General features: G+C 39.5%; 1 protein-coding gene across 2 annotated transcripts in view; it reads right to left on the bottom strand.

Moving 5' to 3' along the window:
* Positions 1-17501, bottom strand: part of LOC136864354 (leucine-rich repeats and immunoglobulin-like domains protein 3) — a 238509-nt gene that overhangs the window by 35937 nt on the left and 185071 nt on the right. For both annotated transcript variants that reach the window (XM_067141239.2, XM_067141237.2), the window contains exon 12: positions 8161-8442. In XM_067141239.2, coding sequence (XP_066997340.2) covers positions 8161-8442 — 282 coding nt within the window. The remainder of the gene's footprint in view (positions 1-8160; positions 8443-17501) is intronic.

Raw genomic sequence — 17501 nt, forward strand, 5'->3', positions numbered from 1 at the left:
AGAGAATGTAGAGTGTGGATTAGAGCAAGTTGATATCTGTATTTCTCTGAATCGACAGTGTGATGAAGTGAATAACCAGTGTGAGAATTAGTTGATATCTGTACTTGACAGAATTGATGGCAAATTGTTTCAGTGTATTTCCCTAAATAGTGTAGTGTTGTGTATAATTGTGTATAACTGTGTGTTGTTAAGAAACAGATGTAGAGGCAATAAAGTAGTTTTCTGCAAGGAAATGAACGTATCTCATGTGCTATTTATTTATACCGAAATACAACTGCATTGAGAATGACAAGGTAAAGTATGTAAATATCTCTTTTTCCGTCTTTAATGTTTACTGCTCAAGAATTTTAATTACCTACCAAAGAATTTTCCTTCGATACACAAGATTTTTTCTTTTTTCACTCAAGAATTCAGCAGCATTTCATTCAAGAAATTTGAATGTCCCTACCTATAATATTCACACACTTAGTTGTTCCCTATCCATCAGACATGACTGTGCCTTCTGTTGTTTAGAAGTTGCATACATAGACATTCTAATACAAAAGAGTAAAAATTACTACTAGGACATGTATACCCAGCTTAAAGATAATTTTACATGGAACTATTAATATCTAGCTTAATATTAATTTGCAATATACAGTATATAAATGGTCATATTACTTAGTTTGAAACAACAAATACAGGATATCCAACCAGCTTTTCTTCCAACCCTATTCTGAATGGTTTCTGAGATAGAAAACATTAATGTACATTTGTTTTTGGGCTACTGGCGGACGTATGTGTCATAACCACCCAACCTCTTTGACCTTTTATTCTAGCACAACCTACCTCGTTGCTTTCAACCTCTTTGCTTGGGATGTGCTTCTAACATTAAAACAGCCTGTTGAAGGTGCAGTTGCCCATGGTGTGTTGTGAGTGAAGCAGTATGAGGGATTGAGTGTATATCAGAGAAAAGTATCGGTTAACTGTGTTTATACACGTGCCGGTTAAAATCTACACTAATGAAGAATATGCAGACATGGTGTATGTTAAAGGCTTCTGTGATGACAGTGCTCCTGCTGCTGTCGAGGAATAATGTTGGTGCTTCCTGACACATCAAATTCCTGATAGTAGAGTGTTTTTTTGCTAGTGGCTTTACGTCGCACTGATACAGATAGGTTTTATGGTGATGATGGGATAGGATAGGCTAGGAGTTGGAAGGAAGCGGCCGTGGCTTTAATTAAGGTACAGCCCCAGCATTTGCCTGGTGTGAAAATGGGAAACCAGGAACACCATCTTCAAGGCTGCCGACAGTGGGATTCAAACCCACTATCTCCCGGATGCAAGCTCACAGCCACGCACGCCTAACCGCACGGCCAACTCGCCCGGTAGTAGAGTGTTTACCACAATTTTCAGCACACTGCACGAAACAGGTCAGTGTTCTCCGCAGAACCTTTTTAATGGGCGGACCGCCCTGCCGTTTTTACAGACGGCCCAGCTAACATAACCTAGGTTATGTGCTAGTTTCATAATCTATCTATCTATATATATAAAATAAGAGTTTTGTCTCTACAATGCTTAGAATTAAAAAAAGGATGGTATTTCTGTATCAGTTGTGTCCACAGTAACAAAGAAATGCACTTTTTCATTTTCCGTCATTTCTGTCCGTCTGTCTGTATGTACACGCATCACGAGAAAACGGCTGAAGAAAATTTAATAAAAATCGGTATGCAAAGTCGGGGAATAAGTTGCCACAATCTGGGCCATAAACAATTCTATTCACACTGAGTGAAATGGTAGTTTAGGGAAGGCCTAAAATTTAATTCTCAGATATTTATGTTATTAGTGGTCATATCTTAACGAAAATTGGTAGCCAAAGTCGGGCAATAAGTAGTTACAATCTAGGCCATAAATAATTGTATTAACGCTGAGAAAAATGGTAGTTTAGGGAAGGACTAAAATTTAATTTTCAAATATTTATGTTACTAGTGGTCGTATTGATAAATACTACATAACTAAAGTTATATAGTATTAAATTTCCTATCATTTATATCTCATACATTGTTACCATACTGGCTATGATCACAGAGATATTAATGAATTTGGATTTTTGTTACTAAGTCCATATTCGTGCCGAGTCACGAGAAAATGGGTTAACAGAATTTAATGAAAATCGGTATGTAAAGTCAGAGAATAAGGAACTACAGTCTATGCTATAAATAATTTGTACAGCAGGCTAATATCACAGAGTTGAAAGAAAACTAAATGTGAAGGCCTACAATATAGAAAGCTCATAAAATTGATCACAATAATATTACATTGACCATTGTTCGTTGAGATGTGCTTTGTGCCTTCTGTTGCCACTCATCTCCGATAGATAGGATTACTGCTGCATACTGAGTATTTTTTTAAAAATTTGCCTTACGCTGCGCCGACACACATAGGTCTTATGGCGACGATGGGATAGGCTAGGAGTGTGAAGGAAGCAGCCTTGACCTTAATTAAGGTACACGGGCGAGTTGGCCGTGCTCGTAGAGGCGCGTGGCTGTGAGCTTGCATCCGGGAGATAGTAGGTTCGAATCCCACTATCGGCAGCCCTGAAGATGGTTTTCCGTGGTTTCCCATTTTCACACCAGGCAAATGCTGGGGCTGTACCTTAATTAAGGCCACGGCCGCTTCCTTCCAACTCCTAGGCCTTTCCTATCCCATCGTCGCCATAAGACCTATCTGTGTCGGTGCGACGTAAAGCCCCTAGCAAAAAAAAAAAAAAAAATAATAATAATAAAATTAAGGTACAGCCCCAGCATTTGTCTGGTGTGAAAGTGGGAAACCACAGAATACCATCTTCAGGGCTGCCGAGAGTGGGGTTCGAATCCACTATCTCCCGGATGCAAGCTCACACTGAGTGTAACAGCCTGATTGAATACTGGCGGGAAGTAGCTGGGGAGTTAGATAACTTTCTTCTTTAGCATGCCATTCCTCTGGTTCATAAATTTTCTGATACTACTGGTACGTAACACACTGGTTCATCATCGCATTCGAGCTATTCAATCCCTACTCTGAGGCAGTGATTGAAATGAGCAATGTGCATATTTAATGGAATAACAGCAGAGGAGTCCATGACTGTCTGCGGCCTGGTCATTCCAGCTCTGGAACTTTGGACTGTTAGATTGGCACTGTAGTACTGTTCTTTAAAAGTTAGAAAATGTGCATTTTTTAATTGAGTATTTTATATAACAACATTGCTTTTAATCGCTACTTTCCTACTGACGTTTTTGTAATGACCTATGTTGACTTCAGTTAGAAAAACCACAAATTCAGTCTTTCTGAGAATCCCGTAGTGAAGCACGGTTATATCAGCTGGTATTAATATATATTTGAGTCGTTGGGTGTTCCAAATTTAAATGTAAATACTGTTAAACTGTTTATTTATATGACAAATGTTCATTATTGTTGCAACAATTGCATCAATTACATCGGAGTTTAAATGTTTAACTTGACTACCACATACTGTCGTGCGCGAGCGGGGCCTAGATTAGTGTGGAATCGCAGGCGATTCTGCATGACATTACAAACCCGCATGGCACTCCACAGTAGTGGTGGCTACTGAGTGTATGATTCGAAGCAGTGCATAGATTCATTCAAGTGTCCAAGTGAATTGATTCACAGGATTAAATTAACTTGTAATGCAAACCACACTGCAAAACTTTGAATTGAAAAGGTGGAACTGATAAAATTTATTTAACTATTAATGTATACTGGACATTTGGTGGGGAGCCCAACTTTTACTGCAGGCGAGACATACAGAGCCATGGCATACTGAAAGAATCGTACGCAATCATGGCTCAGTGAGACACAACACACACACGGTTCATATCGGCACAGTTGAGGTGAACTTCCACTGCAGCGAGACATACAGAGCCATAGCACACTGAATGAATCGTACGCTAAAACGGGCTCTCGCTCTCAGCTCATTTGAAAATAATACTCATTTGCATTCAATGTCCTCCCCTTACAGCGAGGTTTAAATAAAATATCTTACATCTGATGTGTTTTTGACATGCTCTATTGGTGAAAAATATCTAATTCCCTCCATGGGAATTTAGAATTTTCCATCAGTAAAATGAATCAAATATCCCATCACAACTCCACAGCAATGAAATGGTAAGCCCCCATGTTACATGATTATGAACGAACAGTAGAACACCAGAAGTTCAAAATACTCTGTTATGTGATTGTGATAAAACTAAAATAGTTAAATTACTGCCCTGAAATTTTATCATATCCATTTTTTACGCCTTATTTGCTGCCCGGCTACTCATTCCTGACACCAAGCTTGACGAAAATTTCTGGGGAGAACACTGCAGCTATTTTTAAGTTCCCATTTTTCTTCTGAATGTGTAATTCAACAACCTGTGCAGGAACAGCAACACATTGTTAAAATGGTTCAGCGTAGTCCTACTAACTTTCTGCACGTATCAAAGTCCCACACACAAGCGTGTGGTAAACATTATATGTGGAAAACTTGTACCCATTTCAAAACGTCAAAGAGGTTGGGTGGGTAAGACACATACATGGACGCTACTAACCCAAAAACAAATGTACATTAACCGTAGAGTGAGCCCGCAGTTGGGCGCGCGCTGTGGGAAGCGAGGAAAGTTTTTATTTTTTATCTCCGTTACAAAACAAGCGGTAGGTTTGAATTTTCTTTATTCTGAGAGGTGCTGCCATCTGACAGATTTTTTTCACCTTCGTGCATCTAAGCAGTTCTCGTCTGGGAATCTCCTTGTTATCTGCATAGTGCAAGAACAACCTATATGATGCTTGGATATTGCTGGTGCGTGAAGCTCAGTCAGTGTGCTGCGTGGAGCATAGTATCGAGAGTTTCAATGTGAATTTTTTCAGCTCTTGTTGGTATATAAATATCTTTTGTGAGGAAGATAGTTGCAATGGTTGAAGTTTAGAAAGTAAAGGTGAAACTATCCCCCTATTAGGTGCTCGAAGCACGAGTAAGTCTACTGCCTAGATACTGTGGACAGGTGCCGAGTTCGAGCTCTGATGAGAGTAGCGAGTCAGAAAGCGAGTGTGATTTGCCTCACACTCCACATAGTAATTGGGATGTAAGGGGATGTAGGAGAGCCCGATTTCCAGCTACATACTGAAGTGGAATTCAGGGTGTACCTTTAAATAAAAAGAACCGGACAAAATATTTGAACATTAGACTGATGATGAACTATGCGATCTTACTGCAGAGCAAACTAATCTGTATGTTCAGCAGTCAACACAAGCTAGCATAGGAATGGCTAATATGAAAAGAAGTACAGAGATGGATTAGGTTCCTATTAACAAGAAATAAAACTTTTATTCAGAATTTTTTTCTTCAGGGTATAATTCAAAAGCCGAAGTTATCCCATTACTTTTCACGTAATAGATTTTTTTTGCTACACCAGTGTTTTACGAAATCATGTGCAAGAAACTTTTTTCCTTCTTCTAAAATTTTTACATTTCTCTGATAATGAGGTTTACGATCGGCAAGTATCCCAGAAACTCTACAAAGTGAAGCCAGTTTTAGACATCCGAGTAACAAAATTTAAAACCTCCTGTTTGCCAGATGATCGTCTATCTAATGACGAAAGTTTACTCCTTTGGAAAGGTTGCTAGGGAAAGAAAATGTACATTCCGAAGAAGAAAGCTTGTTTCGGGATGGAATCTTAAATTATGCAAGGCCAAAACAGGATATTTGTGGAATATCCTCTGGTACACAGGCAAGGAAACTGAGCTGGTAAATGAAGTTTGTGGGGTGAGTATTTCTCAGTATACCAAGCCCTCGCAAACTGTGTTTGCTCTAGCTGAACCTCTTCTTAGGGCCTGTACTATGACAGGCAGATAAAAGTGCAGTTTTCATTTATGTGGCAGTTTGCACATTTATCTGGAAGTTCGGTTGAAAACGCGCACTACGACTTTCGTTTATGTGCAGTCTGGGAGAATATTCTCTAGTTTAGCTATGCCGAAGTGGGAGAAGCAGTTAACGCTCTTATCTGGGACTTTGCTCCTATCGGGACAGCTGCCGTAAGAATCAAGATGGCTGCACATCAGATGAATCTACATCTGCATGATGCTATACGGAAAATAAGTCGTTATAATGTAATCTATGTATATATTTACAAAATATATCACACTATACCTATAGCCATTATTGTTACGGTGTCAGTGCTTGATGGTGTCATGCTGTTATATATCAGATCAAGTTTCGGTAGTCAAAATATTTTTTACCTTCTAAATGTTAGTCGGCAGGGTTCTAGAGGTGATAGTACACACATTTCCTAATAACTAGAGAGCATGCTAAAAGCTTGGTTATTATTCCAAATCTCTCTGTGCCGCTCATATGGAGTAAAGATATACAAAGTTGTTCATAGTGATTCATCTGCCGAATGAGGACATTAAGAAGGTTATCTTTCTTTGACTTCATAACAACTTACTACCAAGTATTCGCACTAAAGTGAGATAAATGCTTGCACGTTACTAGTCTAATATTGTCTTGGAAAAATAAACTAACCACCTATTAAATTAGCAATAAAAGACTGAATAATTTATAATGCAATTAATTATCGTCCGCTGCATACGGCGGCATTGATTATAAAATATAAACTTTACTTTTGCCGTAATGCACGTCCTCGTAATCAGTATTACAGAAAGAACAAAATGATATTGTGTGGTAGGAATAATCTGGTAAGATACATAACCTGAACCTTACTGCTGCATTGAGATAACATTTTCATCTTTTTATTTTCTAAAACAATTTCTGAGTTAAACTGAACTTCCACATTATAGCCTAATAAGAGTCTAACTGGACTCTAGTAATACAATTTCAAAAGGAATAGCGCTAAAGAAACGAAAACACCAGGGAACAGGTGTACCACTGCACTAAATTTCACATTTTTAGGAACCTTATTGCCAATTCAATAAAAATGTTACTACAACTTCCGCGTAACAGTACTATAGTTAAAATTTGTTGGTAGTACACAAGAAAATATTTAACTTCTAGTTTGCAAAACTGCAGCCTATGTTTCTGGCTGCTTATCTCGCAGTTGTAGTACACGCCATAAATAAGGGATAACTTACCTCATAGCCCACTGAGTTTCAGACAGACTCTGTCGGTACTGTAAAATCCAACAGAAAGAATCTTCTGAAGGACATCATGGGGAAAAATTTGAAAAAAAGGGGAGGTGGTTTTTGCATATAAAAACAAGCTTACGGCCTTGAAGTGGAAAGACAAGAGAGATGTCTGCATGTTCAGTAGCATTCATAACGCGGAAATGCGCACTGTACTAAACAAGAAAGAAGAAACTAAAGAGAAGCCAGTCGTATGTATTGAGTGCGAGAGGTGGACTTATCAAACCAATGTAAGTGCCATACAGTATGGTGAGAAATAGAATGACATAACTATGTTCAATGCTTTCATGATATACATAAAACACAGCAGCAAACTCACTCAGCTGGAGCTTCATATTCAAACTGTGCAGAAACTATTTCAGAGGTATGCGAACGCAACCCCTAACGCAGCCTTTGCCAACTTGATTCTTGGGAAGGCATTTTCCAGATTTCAATCCACCCTCAAAATCAAGACTGCATGCACATAAGAGAGATGTTGTTTGTGTGGAAAAAGATCAACGGTGAGACACAATATACAATGTTGCTTTGTGCCCGTGTCCTTGCTTCAGCCTTTACCATATAGCTGAAGCATAAGCATTGCAAATATGCCAGTGTGTCTCAGGTTCTATGCTTGGGACAGGAGTTTCTCATTTATCACCTTCAGACGTAACAGGTTAAATGAGTATCACGAAAACCATTAAGAACAGGGCATGTATCTACATGAAATTTTTTATTTCAAATTATCATTCCTGTCATATCCCTGAATATTGACCATTCCTCCTGGGACATCCAGTAATATCCCAAATATGCACTTAAAGGTCCCGCAGATTATCTCTTTCAAATTGTATAGAGATTCTTTCATTCCTATGAAGCATTTTATTATAATTTCAAGCAACAATGATGTCCTGGAAAAACAGCACAAAGTGAACGTTTTCAATTTCAATATTCATAAGACACTTCAAAAATTTAGTTACAGTATAATGCCAATATCCAAATATAGTTTTATAATTATAAAGAGAAGTTCCATACCTAACACTGTCAAGGATGCATTAGCCACAATAGAGCCAGCTAAATTTTGGGCTGTGCAACTGTACACTCCCATGTCTGCAGCTTTGATATTGATAATGAAGAACACATCATCTGTGGGCATGACATGCATTCGGCGTTCTCTTGCTGCAGGGAAATCATTTCCTCCATCCTTCTGCCATGCTATCTGAGGATGAGGAGAACCACTGGCAGCACATTCCAAGCGAGCTGTACTTCCAGATTTCACTGTTACATTCACGGGTATTTTAGCAAATGTTGGATAAACTGAAACAAGAAATAAATGCATTAAACAATTGTTAGCATCAAAAGGAAATGCTCAAACATAAATGCACTGAGTTCTTACATGTTAACTACAGTTGACCCCAAAAGTCACAAGAAAAATTCAGTGTAACGAAAATACGGAGAGAGGAAGCGGATCAGGAATTATTGTAAGATAACTCCTTCCCTTCAGCATTATAATAAAAAATGGTACGTCCCCATTTTCTGGTCCGTTCTAAGATTTAACAGCAACACCTTTGCTCATTCATTAGTTCTGTGTTCTTAACCCTTCTCACTAAATAGAAAGAGCCAAAACTAAGCAGTCTTTCTAGTTTTTACATAAAATCAAGTGATTTATTGGATAATTTGTCTATTTCATTAATTTCTGCAGGCAGCAAATTATGCTTCACTTGTCATCCTGCCTTTCGTCATGTTCTACTGGGCGACAACTATTATTCTTCTCAATTTGTAACAATAACCTTGAGATTCAGCTAACAGGCAAAAGATGTTAATATTATACAAGTAACATAACACCAGTTGTAAAAAGAACAGCTTTATACAGTGGTTGAAAATGAAATCCTAACATCCAGAACACATTAGTTTAGAGGAATGCAATTTAGGCCAAGCAATTGTCTATGTGTTTATTTGATTAAAGTTTCCAGGTCACAAGTTCCAGTATGCGCAAAAAGACATGTGACACTGGTACATTAATAACCGTTGTAATCCCCACGATTTTCAATGCAAGCATGCACACGTGCACGCATTATGTCGTACAGGTGCCATATGGCATTTTGTGCAATGGAGTTCCATGCCTGTTGCACTTGGTCACATAAATTGAAAAACTAGTATTATATTGGTTCCACCTAGTCAATACCTATACGTTTATTTACAATTCAAAGTTGTAAAAGCATCTTATTAAAATAACAGGACATGTTTTGGCTGCGTTAGGCCATCTTCAGCTGTCTAGAATTAACTTAAAATGAATACACTAAAAGTTACAAAACATTAATAAAATTCACACTCATATGATATACGGTATTTATAAATTAAAATAAGTGCATGTTGAATCATCATCAGATGAAGAAGTCGCTAGATGTAATGTGATGAAGTCAGAACAGTTCTACATAAAATGACTGTGATGTAATCAAAAGTTTCTTCTGTCCTTAAAATTTGTTTCATGCAAAAATCATGACAGTCTATTCAGTAAAATTGTTGTTCCACTTAATATAAAAACTTCTAAAATGATACGAATACACAAATGTACATCAAACAGATTTAATGCCAGCCAGACCATTCAATGGAAATCAACTGCCGTCCGGCCATGTTGTGCAATATGAAATCTAGAAGGAAAACAAAAAATTACTAAGATGAGTATTAAAACTAGGGAAGTAAGATTTAGGAAAAGAAAACCCTGTAGATAAAAATACAGAAAAACAGACATAAAACTCACAACAGCCCTGTGTTTACATCATATCATGCCTGTATGCTGGCTAAATTGACACCAAGTTGGTAATACGTTCGTCCTTGTGTGCGAGAGCAATGTTGTCAGCAGGGAAGAGCACGGTACGGGAGGGGGAATATAAACAAACGGAGTGAGAAGTGGAATACGTATGCAAGACTGGTGTATAATATGGTGATGGCACTTGGTCAGTCAAATCAGCAATGGTTAATACTGGCATTGGTGGATGACAATTTATTGTCCCATAATGTCCCATACGTGCTCAATGGGCAAAAGGTCTGTCAATCTGTCAGGCAAGGCAACTGGTCGACACTCTGCAGAGCACGTTGGGAGACAGCAATATGAGTAGGAGCAATATCCTGTTGGAAAACACTCCCTTGAATACTGCGAATGAATAGCAGCACAGCTGCTTCAATCACCAGTCTGAAGTACGAATCCGCTGTCAATTTTCTTAGGATAACAACAAGTCAAGTGAAATCACTCTGCAGACCATAAACCTTGGTGTAGGTCCAGTGTGTTGATGCCACAAACAGCCTGGTTCCAAGCGCTCACCTACCCTCCTTATCAAACTACGGCCATCACTGGCACCAAGACAGAAACAGCTCTCATCTGACAGCACAACTCATCTCCATTCCGCCCTCCAACAAGTTCTAGCTTGACACCAATGAAGTCGCAGATGGTAGTGATTTGAAGTTAGTGGCATGAAAGCTACAGGACGTCTAACTCAGAGCTGTCCCTCAAGTAATCGATTTGTTACAATTTGCTGAGTCACTATGAAGCAACTGAAAGCTCTAATGGCTCCTACGGCAGTAGTACGATCCATCACAGCCATGCAGCAAATATGGTTGTCTTCCCTCTCGGTAGTGACCCGTTGTGCAGCCAGACACCGGTCTTCTTGAGATAGTGCCTTCCTGTAACCAGTGCTGCCAACAGTGATGCACTATGGATACATCCCTTCCAAGTCTTTCTGCAATACCGTGGAAAGAACATCCAACTTCTTGTAGAGCTATTACATGGCCTCGTTCAAACTCAGTAAGCTGCTGATACTGCCTTCTTTGTCTCCTTAAAAGCATGTTTGACACACACCTATCCCACAACATCAACACCTGACAATGACATGCTCACGAAGTGCACAGCACACATGTAAACCAAACTTTCTTTGCTAGGTCATAGTGGTGCTACTAGCACTACTCTTCATCGACTAGCGCACAAATGTGAATAGGCATCATCTTTCAGATGTGCAAACACACCTCCCAAATTTCGTTTATCTAGCACAACTCCTTCATGTTGGGATTTCATTTTCCATCAGTGTATATGGCCACTTAGGGGCTGCCTGGCCGAGGCGGTAAAGGCGTACTCGGTACGCCCGGAAGGACGTGAGTTCGAATCCCCGCCAGGAAGTCGTAAAATTTAAGGAACGAGATTTCCACTTCCGGAGGTGCATATATGCCCTGAGGTTCACTGAGCCTATACCAAAAATGAGTACCAGGTTAATTCCTAGGGGCAAAGGAGGCCGGGCGTAGAGCTATCCACTCTACCCCATCACGTGCCGAGGTTAACAATGGTAGAAGCCTTTACCTTCCACTCCTCCAAAGGCCCTCATGGCCTGTACGGAGGTGACTTTGCTATATGGCCACTTGGTGTGTTGCATTGGTATTTGTCTGACAATGACAGAATGATAGAAAGAGGTGATTAATTTTGTGGCTCTTGATACTGAGACAGCAGTGTTCATTTGAAGAATGTATTATTATTATTATTATTATTATTATTATTATTATTATTATTATTATATGAAGTGGAAAGGATGGTAAATAAACTCACTGCCATAAAGCAGCAGGAATAGATGCAATTAAACCTGAAAGGCTGAAGTACAGTGGGAAGGCAGGGATAAAATGGTTACATAGAGTAATAAGATTAGCATGGATTGTTAGTAAGGTACCTTCAGATTGGACAAAAGCAGTATGTACCTATCTATAAGCAAGGGTACAGGAAGGATTGCAGATAGCAGATATTTTTGATTTAGGAGGTCATTTGGACTATCCAAGACTTGATAGGATAGATCAAGGGAGACTGACAAAAAATGCGGGCTGTTGGACTAGAGAAAAGTGGTTAAATGGGTGGCTATATCATTGCTTGGTAACACTGTCAAGAGAATAGAAGAAATGGCAGCAAATGTATGGGATACGTTGTTGGAATGAATGAAAACTGGTAAATTTTATGCTTTGCAGCTCAACGAAAGCAGTGATATTTCTCAACTCATTCATCGCTGAAAATGGACTTAACTGGAAGCAATGAGTTGGATTAACTACCAATGGCGCTAGGGGTTTATCTGGAAAATATAAGGGCATAACTGTACACATGAAGACTGTTGCCCCTCGTGTAATGTGGTCGCTTCGTTGCTGTTACAGCGTCTCTGTGATTCACAGAGGGATAAGAAGCGCCAGGGTTGAATGGCTGGACAAGGAATTAACTAGAGCAGAACTTAACACAACAAATTTGGAAATTTTATTTCTTTCCTTTTCTTTCTTCTAGTTTAAAATTGAGAGATAGAAAATCTGAATGAATAACAGACAATATAATGAGTATTTAATGAGCTCATCAGCTTTAACCATATCAGGGACTTACAAGCCCAAAAATCAGGCATTACCAGGCAGTTAAGTTACATAGAAAAGAGCATTATTGCTCTTGACAGGTACAATAGTTTACAAGAGCATGATTTGCTCCAAGAAGGTACACTACTCAGGAGTCCGAGCTCCAAAAAACCATAGCCTAGCCTCACAGAGGCAGTCAGTTTCCTTTGATACAGAAATTACGCAAGGAAACCCATCGGGTGACCTCACTTTAGTGTGTTCATCAACATTACTCCACAATTACAGTAACACCAAGCACTGTTCCTAAATGGAACCAAGATGCAGAAACAACCAGCAAATAAACAGGGAGCATAATTGCCCATACTAAATGGCCTTAATGGAAAAAGAAAATGGTTGCACATAACCGGCCTTAAACAAAATGCAAGGAGGCGAAACACCTGCACTCCTTATGGAAATTGTTGAAACCCTAAGGGGACTTATGACCCAAAGACACAGAGGCTAATCCTATACTATAAGGTGCGACTGAAGGAGGCACATTTAAGGCCAAGAAAAGATTTAGGAAATTTTGATGTTTCAAAAATTTTAGCCACCCCATGCAAGGTTGAATGGGAAACAACAGAGGGTCATCACTCTTTGTTCCCTTACATTACTAATTTCCCCATAGCAAATAGAACCAGAATCCTCAGACTTTGCTGAAAATTCTACATTGAAAACCACCAGTTTACAAAATTACATTTAAAGAAAAGAGGTTGAAACCTTCCCCTCAAACTACAACAGGAGCTATCACATATCTAGGTAAATAATGACATTAACTTGTGCTGCTGGATCTTAATCAAGCCACCTCACCCCCGGCTCCCTTAGCTCAAGTTGCATTCCCAAGCACTGAAGCAATTCAGACCAGACGACCCTAAAGTGCCCTGCTTTTATAGTACCGTAAGGGGAAGCCTCCCGAACTCTTTACTGATAGGCTGGATTCCTGTACACACCCTTGGTTTTAATTGGCTAGAGAACATTTAGCTAGTTGCTTTACATCGCACAGACACAGATAGGTCTTATGGCGACGATGGGACAGGGAAGGGCTAGGAGTGGGAAGGAAGCGACGTTGGCCTTAATTAAGGCACAGCCCCAGCATTTGCCTGGTGTGAAAATGGGGAACCATGGAAATCCATTTTCAGGGCTGCCGACAGTGGGGTTTGAACCTACTATCTCCCGAATAGTGGATACTGGCCCCACTTCAGCGACTGCAGCTATTGAGCTTGGTAGAACATATTTCAAAATATCTGATAGTATGATTACAATCGAGGAGGAACCAGTTGAAGTTTTGACAACTTTGGTACATCAACACATTGGAAACAGCCATATTTGAATGTGCTACCCCCCAAAATTGCAGAATTTTTAATGGTTTTAAAAATTTTTTCAATGCTACAGTAAGCCATGATTATAACAACTTTTGGAATATATAGAAAGATCGCACTTTCTTCTACACAAAAATGAATCTTAATTATCATAATAGTGCGAACCATGTGACCTTGCCGTGGTGGGGAGGCTTGCGTGTCCCAATGAAGCAGATAGCCGAGCCGCTGGTGCAACCATATCGGAAGGATATCTGTTGAAGAGACCACACTAACGAATGGTTCATCGAAAGGGGGGTAGTAGCCTTTCGGAAGTTGCAAGGGCGACAGTCTGGATGATTGACTGATATGGCCTTGTAATAATACTCAACATGGTTTAGTTGTGTTGATACTGCTACACGGCAGAAAGCAATGGGAAACTACAGCCGTAACTAACTCCCGAGGACATGCAGCTCTCTCTGTATGAATGATGTACTGATGATGGCTTCCTCCCAGATAAAATATTCCAGAGGTAAACTAGTCACCATTCGGATCTCCGGGTGGGGACTACACGAGAGGGGGCGATAATCAGGAAGATAGATATTGACATTCTGCGAGTCGGAGCGTGGAATGTGATAAGTCTGAATCATCGTGGCAGTTTAGAGAATCTCAAAAGGGAGATGGATAAACTAAAATTAGATGTAGTTGGTATGAGTGAAGTACGTTGGCAGAAAGAACAGGATTTTTGGCCAGGCGACTACCGAATCATCAACACAAAATCAAACAGAGAAAATGCAGGAGTTGGTTTTATAATGAATAACAAAATAGGGCAGCGGATAAGCTCCTACGACCAGCATAGTGAAAGAATTATTGTCGTCAAGACAGACACCAAACCAATGCCCACCACAATAGTGCAGGTCTATATGCCTACTAGCTCAGCGGATGACGAGGAAATCGAAAGAATATATGAAGAGATAGAAGATTTAATTCAATATGTAAAAGGTGACGAGAATCTAATTGTGATGGGAGACTGGAATGCAGTAGTAGGCCAAGGAAGAGAAGGTAATACAGTAGGAGAATTCGGATTGGGACAAAGGAACGAAAGAGGAAGTCGACTGGTTGAATTCTGCACTGATCATAATTTAGTCCTTGCCAATACTTGGTTCAAACACCACAAATGATGGCTTCATACATGGACGAGACCTGGAGACACTGGAAGGTATCAAACAGACTTCATTATGATTAGGCAGAGATTCAGAAACCAGGTGTTAGACTGCAAAACTTTCCCAGGAGCAGACGTGGACTCTGACCACAACTTGTTGGTCACGAAATGCCTTCTGAAACTGAAGAAATTGAAGAAAGGAAAGAATGTAAAAAAAAAAAAAAAAGATGGGATCTAGACAAGTTGAAAGAAAAGAGTGTGAGGGATTGTTTCAAGGAACATGTTGCAAAAGGACTAAATGAAAAGGCTGAAGGAAACACAATAGAGGAAGTGTGGATAGTCATGAAAAATGAAGTCTGCAGGGCTGCTGAAGAAATGGTAGGAAGGAAGAAAAGATCAACTAAGAATCAGTGGGTAACTCAGCAGATACTAGACCTGATTGATGAACGACGAAAATACAAGAATGCTAGAAATGAAGAGGGCAGAAAAGAATACAGGCGATTGAAGAATGAAGTGGATAGAAAGTGCAAGGTAGCTAAGGAAGACTAGCTGAAGGAGAAGTGCAAGGATGTCGAAGGTTGTATGGTCCTAGTAAATGTAGATGCTGCATACAGGAAAATCAAGGAAACCTTTGGAGAAAGGAAATCTAGGTGTATGAATATTAAGAGCTCAGATGGAAAGCCACTTCTAGGGAAAGAAGACAAAGCAGAAAGATGGCAGGAACATATCCAGCAGTTGTATCAAGGTGAAGATGTAGAGAATTTGGTTCTGGAACAAGAAGAGGCTGTTGATGCCGATGAAATGGGAGACCCAATTTTGAGGTCAGAGTTTGACAGAGCTGTGAGTGACCTAAATAGGAACAAGGCACCTGGAATTGATGACATTCGCTCTGAATTACTGACTGCCTTAGGAAAAACCAGCATGGCAAGGTTATTTCGTTTAGTGTGCAAAATGTATGAGACAGGAGAAATCCCATCCGATTTTCGGCAGAATGTTGTTATACCTATTCCCAAGAAAGCCGGTGCTGACAGGTGTGAAAACTATCGCACCATTAGCTTAGTATCTCATGCCTGCAAAATTTTAACACGTATTGTTTACAGAAGAATGGAAAAACAAGTGAAAGCTGAGTTGGGAGAAGATCAATTTGGCTTCAGAAGAAATGTAGGAACACGTGAAGCAATCCTGACTTTACGCCTGATCTTAGAGGATCGACTCAAGAAGGACAAAGCCCACGTACATGGCATTCGTAGATCTAGAAAAGGCATTCGATAATGTTGATTGGACCAAGCTATTTAAGATTCTGAAGGTGACTGGGATCAGATACCGAGAATGAAGAATTATCTACAATCTGTATAAAAATCAGTCTGCAGTGATAAGAATCGAGGGCTTTGAAAAATAAGCAACAATCCAGAAAGGAGTGAGGCAAGGCTGCAGTTTTTCCCCCCTCCTTTTCAATGTTTACATAGAACAGGCAGTAAAGGAAATCAAAGAGGAATTTGGAAAGGGAATCACAGTCCAAGGAGAGGAAATCAAAACCTTGAGATTTGCCGATGATATTGTTATTTTATCTGAGACTGCAGAAGATCTCGAGAAGCTGCTCAATGGTATGGACGAAGTCTTGGGTAAGGAGTACAAGATTTAAATAAATAAGTCCAAAACAAAAGTAATGGAGTGCAGTCGAACGAAGACAGGTAATGCAGGAAATATTAAATTAGGAAATGAAGTCTTAAAGGAAGTAAATGAATATTGTTACTTGGGTAGTAAAATAACTAACGATGGCAGAAGTAAGGAGGACATAAAATGCAGATTAGCTCAAGCAAGGAAGAGCTTTCTTAAGAAAAGAAATTTGCGTACTTCAAACATTGGTATAGGAATTAGAAAGGTGTTTTTTAAGACTTTCGTGTAGAGCGTGGCATTCTATGGAAGTGAAACATGGACGATAACTAGCTCAGAAAGAGAATAGAAGCTTTTAAAATGTGGTGTTACAGAAGAATACTGAAGGTGAGATGGATAGATCGAATGTCAAATGAAGAGATACTGAATCAAATTGGTGAGAGGAGATCGATTTGGCTAAATTTGACGAGAAGAAGAGACAGAATAATAGGACACATCTTAACACATTGCTGACCGGATGCTTGAGCTTGTCACATGCCCTGTGGATCGGACATTTTTCTACTAAACATATTAGAGTGCACTTGATTATAAAAATGTACAAAAATATTAAACCAGTCAATATTTTATCTTTAAAGTTGGTATGGGTACTCTCCAATGCCCCTAGTAGTAGTGGATCTGCCTTTACAAAATCATCTTCAGCGTCAATTCCTAACACATCATTAATGTTTACATCGTTATCGTCGTCGTCAGAATCACTTGAATAAATAAGTACACTAGGTAAAATATCCACTATCACTCTCACATTCAGTTTCCACTAATTCATTAGACTATTTCCATTTGAACGATCATCGGCATATAATTCTTCTAAAATATCGTCGTCAGCTAACACTGTATTCCGCGAGCGCTCC

This window comes from Anabrus simplex, chromosome 2 (assembly GCF_040414725.1).
Source record: "Anabrus simplex isolate iqAnaSimp1 chromosome 2, ASM4041472v1, whole genome shotgun sequence".
Lineage (NCBI taxonomy): Eukaryota > Metazoa > Arthropoda > Insecta > Orthoptera > Tettigoniidae > Anabrus > Anabrus simplex.